This window comes from Cricetulus griseus, chromosome 5 (assembly GCF_003668045.3).
Source record: "Cricetulus griseus strain 17A/GY chromosome 5, alternate assembly CriGri-PICRH-1.0, whole genome shotgun sequence".
In the NCBI taxonomy this organism is placed as follows: domain Eukaryota; kingdom Metazoa; phylum Chordata; class Mammalia; order Rodentia; family Cricetidae; genus Cricetulus; species Cricetulus griseus.
This window is the reverse complement of record NC_048598.1, coordinates 116,484,902-116,494,568: the sequence shown is the minus strand read 5'-3', so window position 1 is coordinate 116,494,568 and position 9,667 is coordinate 116,484,902. Positions and strand designations below refer to the sequence as shown.

The 9,667-nt window shown below is 42.6% G+C and overlaps 1 protein-coding gene across 1 annotated transcript in view; it reads right to left on the bottom strand.

Annotated features, from left to right (window-relative positions):
* Positions 1-929: 929 nt before the first annotated feature.
* The window catches only part of Sptlc2 (serine palmitoyltransferase long chain base subunit 2), a 71,347-nt gene continuing 62,609 nt past the window's right edge, over positions 930-9,667 (bottom strand). The window contains 3 exon segments of the mRNA NM_001246680.1: positions 930-1,289; positions 7,317-7,446; positions 8,804-8,939. Of these exon segments, the coding sequence (NP_001233609.1) occupies positions 1,170-1,289; positions 7,317-7,446; positions 8,804-8,939 (386 nt within the window). The 3' untranslated portion in view covers positions 930-1,169.

Below are 9,667 nucleotides of genomic sequence, written 5' to 3'. Positions count from 1 at the left end.
GTGCAATAAAGCCAAAGATTCTCTTCGATTAAGCTTTGGTCAAAAGAAGAGAGTAACTTTAAATGGTGTTCTTCAGCTATGTTCTTTGGTCAAGCAGTGCAGAGCTCTGGATGAAGTCCCTGACCTAGTAGTAACAGACAAACAGAGGCTATTCCAGTTTAGGAAAGAGGTATCTGATCAGAAATTCCTCAAAGGAAAAAATGCACAACAGAAGCACAAGAGAAGTCAGCCCCAGAGGCTGGGTCAAAATCATCTTAGGACATTTCAGAGTACAAGAACTGGCATTTGGAAGGACAAGGGGGTCAGTATCTACAAGGAAAACTTATAACACTAATGGTGAAGTGGAACACGGGCAAAGGATTGACTCACACTTCCTTTACCAGGTCACATCCTAATCTGGACCCAGAAGCAGCTAGAGACTGTCATAACTGTGGAGGTCGGAAGCATTAGGGCTAGATGGGGTAAGAACCCAAACTTGGGACACATCTTCAGTCTGTGACCATATGAAGAAAATGAATAAATAAACTATTTGGTGACCAGAACAACAATGAAGATTAAGAGAAGTCTAGGGAGGTCCTTGGCCAGGGGGAGTCACATAATAAACCTCCTGGCATTGTTAACATTTAAGACTAAAGATAGAATGCTTTGGTTGATTAACTTGACTGGTTAAATAAGGGTTATTGGGGGGGGGGGGCGACCTCTGAGACCTGGACAAGAAGTTAGCAGAAGGCACTTGCTCCCTAGGGAGAGGGCCAGTGAGTCTCAAGGCTGGAGCGCCAGGGCCAGGTTAAGTCTTGATGGATCCAAGCCCAGGAGGTGACTGGAGTAGGGAATGCCTGTGTGGTAAGCCACAGGCAAGGGTCAGTGTGATTTCACAAGTAGAATAGTTATAAAATAAAACATTTTTTAATGGACAAAGTAATCATTTATATATATATATATATATTATATAAAGGTGAGACTTAGCAAACAATGGAAGAATGTGAAGCAGTTTGTTTCTTTTTTTACTATTTACAAAATGCCATTTGGAGTGGAGGTGTCCACCTTCAGTAGCTTCGGAAATGTCTTTCACATGAGGTGGTCACTGAAGTGTGGTTCTGGAACTGGCTCAGAAAGGCCACACACTGTCCTGGGAGGGAGTTTCCTCCTCTAGGGAGCACCAAAAAGGCTCAGTCTTCTGTCTCCTCATAGGTAGTCTCATCAAAGGGCCTGTCCAACAGAGGCACCAGCCGACGGCGTGAGTACTTCAGCTGCAGCAGGTCTCCAACTTCATCTATCTCCTTTAAAGCCTAAAACACACACAACAGTGCTCAGTCAGGATGAGCAGGATGCAAGCATGCCCAACACTTTGCTGGACCCAAACAACAGTGGCAAGGGCATCTTTTTTTTGTTTTGTTTTGTTTTTTGAGACAGGGTTTCTCTGTGTTGCTTGGAGCCTGTCCTGGAACTCGCTCTGTAGATCGGGCTGGCTTCAAACTCACAGAGATTCGCCTGCCTCCATCTCTTGAGTGCTGGGATTAAAGGCATGAGCCACCAATGCCACTGGCTAGTGGCAAGGTCATCTTAGAGGGATACAGTTAATTCAAGTATGCAGGAAAGACTGTACACAGCTGAAGCAAGAGTAGCATCTGGCCAGGAGTTGGTGGCACACGCCAGCACTCGGGAGACAGGAGGCAGGCGGATCTCTGGGTGTTCGAGGCCAGTCTGGTCTCCAGAGCACACGTGCGTGCGTGCGTGCGTGTGTGTGTGGTAGCATCTGAACAAGAGCTCAGGCCTGGTCATCAAGATGGCCATGAGCACCCAAGCATGCGCTACAAAGGCTGCAATTCTTATCTGTGTAAGGTGCTCAGGAGGAAAGGGAATAGGCTTCCTGTCAGGATTAGAGCTATAATTCTGTATGAAAATGCACACTTTGGGCCAGTGAGTGGCTCAGCAGGTAAAGGCGCCTTCCACAAAGCCTCACAACCTGAGATCAATCCCTAGGACCCACAGTGGAAAGGACCAACTCTTGCAACTTGCACTTTGAGCTCCATATGCAAGTCATGGCATGTTTGAAACCACACCCACACTCAAAAGCACAATAAAAAAATTATAAAAAATATTTTAAAAGAAAATATGCATTTTAGAACTGCTTACCAGCATAAAGGTCAGTTTGCATGTTTTTTTATTCCAAAATGTGAAGAATATAAATAAAGAATAAGAGCTGAGCTTCACTGTGCTATCAGAACAGCGGGGCCTTGGAGGCCAGGCTTAACTGAAGACTCCACACAGACAGTTAACTCTGAACTTCAGATGGGAGAAACCATTAGCCATTTATCTCCTTGACTGGTAGAGGACTTATACATTTAAAACAAAGGTGTACATGACTTAGAACACAGAGGAAAAGATATTTATGAGCCCTGACTCCAGGAACACCTAGTGTTTTTTCATCAGTGTGAAGAAGAAAGTGGTTAGAAACACGAAGTGAGCAGAAACAAACTCTCAGTGCCCAAGGGGATAAAAGTAAGAGTCTTGTTCCCATATCTAGTATTTCACACAAGGTTTTTGATTCTATTTTTTCATTTGTTATGTGATATGGGATCTCAATAAACTTCCCAAGATGATCTGGGGCTCTTGAGCTCAAGTGATCTTTCTATCTCAGACTTCTGGGAACCCAGGACTATGAGCATATACCACCACTCAGAGCCCCACACAAGTTTTGTCTACATAAAAAACCAAATTTGTAACAGAAACTGCTGGCCCTTAAATGAGGTTATTTGGTTAGATTAGGAGCAAAGAACCATTATATGGTAATATCTATTAGCAAATAATTATAGTGACCTCTGGCACAAGGCATAAGACGAGTTCCTAGAGAAAGACATATCCAGCCCAGGCTGAGTGAGGACAGTGCTAGTACAACTGCCCTCCCACAGCGGATACTGTTATTCTTCCCATTATGTGGAAAGATGACTTTACTGAAAAATGACCCACATTCCACAAACCTCAACTTTTTTTTTTTTTTTTTTTTTTTTTTTTTTTTTTTTTTTGGTTTTTCGAGACAGGGTTTCTCTGTGTAGCTTTGGAGCCTATCCTGGCACTTGCTCTGGAGACCAGGCTGGCCTCGAACTCACAGAGATCCGCCTGCCTCTGCCTCCCAAGTGCTGGGATTAAAGGCGTGCGCCACCAACGCCCGGCCAAACCCCAACTTTTTACTGGACACAATTCAGTGCTTCTAGTATAATCCCATCATGGCACAACTTTCATCACTTCACTGCTTGTAGAGAGTTTCCTTTTGCTTTTTTCCTCCTCCTCTTTTTTTTTTTAGCTTTTTGAGACAGATCTCTGTGTAGCCCTGTCTGCCTTGGAACTGACTCCGTAGACCAGGCTGGCCTCTGTCTCCCAATTAATTCCCATGACTCCCATACTCAGTACATTTATTGCTCTGCATCCCTGCTTTCCTCTAAGCTCTCACAACCACCAATCTATTTCCTGACACCGTAGAGTTGCCCACTATGGACACTCCTTAGGAGGGGAATGTGTCTAGCTTCTTTCAGTTAGCACAGCTTGCAGGTCTGTTCACGCTGTCGGGTTGCAGCTTCACTGGGCATCCATTCCAGCACTGCTTGCTTTAGGAACTATCCTGTGCTCACTGCCTGGCCCAGCTACCCTGTTAACCATCAGCTGACCAGATGCTTAGGCTGATTCTCCAGCTTTCATTCCAAGCCTCTGGTCTCAATGAAATCCTTGTGCTGGTACTCACTTACTGCTTTAGTTACTGTAGGTTGTAATCAGATTTGAAATTGACAAATGAGTCCTCCAACTTTCATTTTCAACACCATTTCAGCTGTTTGGGGGAATCTACTAGTTCCATATAAACTTCAGGATCAGTGTTTCCATTTCTGCAAATAGTATAACTTGAATTCTTATTGAATTTGTTCTGGGTATGTAGATGACTATACTGGCATTCTAACAATATTCATTCACTTTTTTTTTTTTTTTTTTTTTGGTTGAGATGGCATCTCACTATGTTGCCCAGACCAGCCTCAAACTTGTGAGAATAGTGGATGCTCCTGCCTCAGATTAAGTAGCTGAGACTATAGGAGCGCACAACGCCACCAGCTTATTAAACATAAATTTTACAAGGTTCCTTAGTTAAGCTTATTCTTAGCTATCTACCTGACCCCTGATGTTGAGATAAAAAAGGGTCCTGTGCACACTCACACTGGCCCTGAACATGTGATCCTTCTGCTCAGTCTCCCAAGTCCTGGGACTAAAGTCTGCACTACCATGCCTGGCCTGAGATTCTCTTTTCATTTGTTTATTGCTGAAATATGAGATATTAATGTGGTACAAGAATATTTTTCTTACTAACTTTGCCCAAACAGTTTACTAGCTCTACCAGTCTTGTTGTATATTGTATGTATTCTATATAAATATATTCTAATGATAAGATGGGTTCTTAGAAAACATTATGTGGTCAAGTAAGGGAATAGTCTAGGGCATCTGCCCTTCCCTTCTCCTTCTTGTTTCTCAGAACAGCTTTATTGAGTCTGTTTGTTATGTGTTGATTCTGTGTATTATTTATGGGCACACATAGGTATGTATTCTATGACACTTCCTATTTGAAGAGTCGTGTGCCAGTGAGATGGCTCAGTGGGTAAGGCACTTGTTACCAAGCCTGATGACCTGAGTTTGATCTCTAGAATCCACATACGAAAGGAGAAAACTGACTCTCTCATCTCCATAGATGCTCAAGCACACACATCACCACCACACACCAAATGCTAATTTTTAATTATGTGGCAGGACCTATTACTGAATAAAAATTAGTCTGTATCACATAAAACTCCTGTTCATTTTTCATGTTTAATTCTGTAAAATATTACAAGATAAAATGACTTCAACAAACCTATGGTTTAAAAATAAAATAAAAAGCTTAAGCCAGGTGTGGTGGCTCATTCTTGGAGATGCAGAGGAAACCAGGCTCAAGGCCTGTTTTGTCTCAAAAAACAAAAAAGCATTTCTTGCTTTTAAGACAAAGTAGACGGCAAACTCCAGTGAGCTCTTTCTGTGGATATCCTAAAAGAACTGGCACTCTCCAGTAACCAACACACTGTTGGCAACAGAATCTGCTTCAGTATCTGATGTGGGTGGGATGTCCTTCTGTATGCTGCAAATACGTGTTGCTTTCATTGGTTGATGAATAAAGCTGTTTTGGCCTATAACAGGGCAGAATATAGGTAGGTGGGAAATCCAAACAGAGAAAGAGGGCAGAGACAAGGAGACACCATGTAGCCACCAAAGAAGGAAGATGTCCGAGCATTACCGGTAAGACACAGCCTTGTGGTGATACACAGATGAAAAGAAACAGGTTAATTTAAATGTGAGGACTAGTTAGTATGCCTGAGCCTAAGTCATTAATTATAGTTAATATTAAGCCTCAGAATGATTACTTAGTAAGTGGCTTTAGGGACCAGCAGGCAGGAGAGAAACCAGTCAAGCGGAACTGGGCAAGACAAAGAAAAAGGATCCAACTACAGGTTGCATAGTTAGTTGTTAGAAAAAACAATGTGTGGCTGAAATAATTGCTTCTAAAATGCAGGATTAAAAAAAAAAAAAGGAAATCACAAAACCTCATACTACTGGTATGTTTGCATTCAAATAGAGAATAGGAAGAAAAGCAGAAATCACTGGGTTTAAAATTAAAAATAAATTAGTATATCAGAGTTGTCCAAGAGAGACTCAAACAGTATAGATTACTACTGCTATTGCCCTGGGTTACTCCCCAGAGGCAGAAGGCAGGTTCTCATTGATGAAGACTTTTGACATAGGACCCAGAGGACCAGAACAAGATCTGACCTGAAAACCTCCTCACTGAGCACTGGCTTTCATGATACCAGCAGGTGCCATGTGAGCTTCCAAAGGAGGTGGGCTACCAGTAGTCCTCCCCAGCTCTAAGGCCCATGAAACACAACCACAACCAGTGTGCCAGGATAACCCTAAAGGCACAGCTGTGGCACACACACCTTGGAGGTAACCAACAACTCTCCACCAGGACTTGCTGACTCTCTGCTCAACAAGAGGAAAATCACTCCTGGAACTTCAAATCTAGCCAACTACCCAGGGTGAAGCTCTGGGTCTTGGATAAGAACCTACAACCAGCCACTTTTCTTCTCTAAGATAGCATAATCCATAATAAATAATGCAAACATATCTGTCCTTATACTCACAGTTTAGTGTAGACCTCACCCTCAGCAAAGAAACTTCTCTTTGTAACAAATGGAGACCATTACAGAAAATCACAACAAAACGCAGGGTTACTGAGTCCAGTCCTGGTTGATTCATCTATGAAAACTCCTGCTCTAAGGCTTGGGAATCACTGTTGGAGAGGCTAGAGTGTGGTATGAATCAGAGGAACAGGAAGTTTGCTGTGAGACCATGTCTGTTAGAAATCTCAGAGAAGCTACACCCAAGTCTTACCAACACGACTGCCTAAACACCAACAGACATGCTAACATGGAAGGGGAAAGCTTACAAGGTCTCAACAGACAAAGCTACAGACAAACAGGGAATGGTGAGTGGAAGAAATAGCCCTTCCCCGAAAAGAGAACACCAGTTATTATCTAATACCAAATGGTCAGCCCTGAACTTGTAAGTAACATAATACAAACTGAGAAGTTGTACTTATATATTTAGGACTATGCACAAACACCCCCCACCAACAATAAAGAGGCCATGAATTTGAATGAGAGCAAGGGTAGAGGTACATGGAAGGGACTGGATTTAGAAAAGGGAAAGGGGGAAATGATGTAGCTATAATTTTACCTACAGTTCACAACACTAGAGTATTGTATTGGTCACTTAAAGAATGAAGATTAAAAAAAAGAAGAAGAAAAGAATGAAGATCAATCACCAATAAAGTACAAAAAACAAAAAAAAAATTAAGCCAGGCAGTGGTGGCACACGCTTTTTAATCCCAGCACTTGGGAAGTAGAGGAAGTAGAATTTCAGTGAGTTTGAGGCCAGCCTGGTCTACAAATCGAGTTCTGGGACATCCAGGAGTACACAGAGAAACCCTATCTAGAAAAATCGAAACCCATAAAAAATGAATAAACAAATATAAAAACTGAGGCAGGTGGATCTCAATGAGTTCCTGGCCAGCCTCATCTACAGAATGAGTTCTAGGAAAGGCTCCAAAGCTACAGAGAAATCCTGTCTCAAAAAACAAAAACAAAACAAAAAAATCCTAGGTGCCCAAGAACATCAGGTGATTAATACCATCTGATACACAGATGGCGCCTTTTAGTAGTGTGCCATAATGACTGCAAGGTACTTACCGTGTCAAGTATTTCTTTGGTATGAGCTGCTGACAGGCAAAATCTGGCTCTGGACTCAATGATTGGGGTAGCAGGAAATCCCACCACAACCACACCAACGTTCCGCTTCAGCATCTCCCGCCCAAAGGCGCTACAAAAGGAAAACAGGAAATGAAACCAAGAAATGTAGCTGGCATGGTCGCTCACACCTTTAATAGGCAGAGGTAGGAGGATCTAAGTTCGAGGACAGAACTAGTTCTAGGACAGCCAGAGCTACACAGAGAAATTCTGCCTCAAAAACCAAAACAACAAAAGAAACCAAGAAGTATAAACAGCAGCCAGTACAATATCTCATTGGCCTCATTACGGCTCCCTGTCCCCCTCCACCTACCGAAGCAGGGTTTCTCTGAAGACCAGACTGGCCTCATACTCACAGAGATTAGACTGCCTCTGCCTCTCGAGTGCTGGGATTAAAGGTGTGCACAACCACCATCTGACTGCTGGCCGGAGTTTTGATGATATAGGCATAAACACTTAAAACAGACAGTTCTAAAAATTCTGTTTTTTTTGTTTTGTTTTGTTTTGTTTCTCCAGTCCTCTGATAGTCAGTCATTCCTTTACAAAGGTGAAAGAATGTAACTGGCAAGGAACAATTGTGATAAAAGTTCGCTTTAGGTGATAGCCTGTCCCTGAAACATAACAGTGGTTAAGATTCTAAAATAAATCAGTATTTAAAAACTCAGTTCTCAAAACAATAAGTTTTGAGACTATGAGGGCCCCTTACACAGGGACATCTCTTTGTTGTTGCCAGAGTAGCTGGCTGGAATTGGCCTTCTAGACCAGGAATTTCCTTTCCTTTCCTTTCCTTTCCGATTTATTTATTATGTATAAAGTGTTCTGTCTTCATGTATGTCTACATTCCAGAAGAGGGAGAGAGATCTCATTATAGATGGTTGTGAGCCATCTGGGAATGGGAATTGAACTCAGGACCCCTGGAAGAACAGCCAGTGCTCTTAACCGCTGATCCATCTCTCCAGTTTCCTTATCCGCCCCCCCCCCCCCAAAACCTACTTGGGACTAAAGCTGCCTAGTGTACAGGCTGCTTTGAGGCTCTATAGGCCAGCAGGTTACCCAAACTCCTCAATTCTTGTACAACAATAATTAACCACAGCTATCTTGTACCCTTACTCCACATCTGAATCCCCACTAAATAATGGATTCTTAAGTTTTGTTTACATAATTATGCTTTGTGTTTTACCTTCCCTTAATCTGTTCACAATATTTGGGAATAAAAGACTGCCCATGGCAGGTGTGGTGGTGCACACCTCTAAACCCAGCACTTGGGAGGGAGGTAGAGGCCGGCCAATGTGGTGAGGAAGCTTGATCTATATATAGTGACTTCCTGACCAGCCAGGGCTACACAGGAATGTCAACTTCTTCCCTGCTCCAGCCCCAACATATCCTTGAGTCTAATGACAGAGCAGTTTGTGACCTTCCACAAAATGTACCCAATTTTGGCTGGCATGTAGAGCATCAAAGGCACCACCGGGGAATCTTCATTGCCATAGATGATGAATCCCATTTCCTTCAGGCGTCTCCTGAAATACTTGGTGTTCTCAGCCAACTGTTGTACACATTCTTTGCCTAGAAAAAAACAAAACAAAACAAAACTAAGGAATAGAAGAAAAAGTCAACCATCTTCCCCCTCTCCTTTTTATCTAACCAGGTCTTTTATTTGTTTTTCCAAACAGGGTTTCTCTGTGTAATAGTTCTGGCTGTCCTCGAACTCTCTATGTAGAACAGGCTGACCTCAAACTCAGACATCCACCTGCCATTGCCTCCCAAATGCTGGGATTAAAGGCATGCGCTACCACACAGCCTGACTAATCTTTTCTTCTTGTTTTCAGACAACTTTTACTATGTAGTCCAGGGTATCCTTTAACTCTTGGAATTCTTGTCTCAGCTTCCTAAGTGCTAGGATTACAGGCATGTGCTAACATAAAATAGTTTTGCACATTAACCTGTATGGGACATAAACATAAATATTCCTTGCTCATGGGGCAAGAGAGATGGCTCAGCAGTTAAGGCTGCTCTTCCAGAGGACCTGAGTTCAATTCCCAGGACCCACATGGCAGCTCACAACTGTCTGTGATCCAGCACCAAGTGATCTGACACCTTCACACAGGCATACATGCAGGCAAAACACCAAAACTGACTCTGCCTCCTTAATGCTGAGATTAAAGGCATGTACCGCCACTGCCTGATGTGAATTTTTATTTTTAAAAAAGTTCAATTGACACAGTTTATAAGTTTATCAACCAATAAGACACACATAACTCAGATGTCCTTAAAATTAGGACAATGACATACCC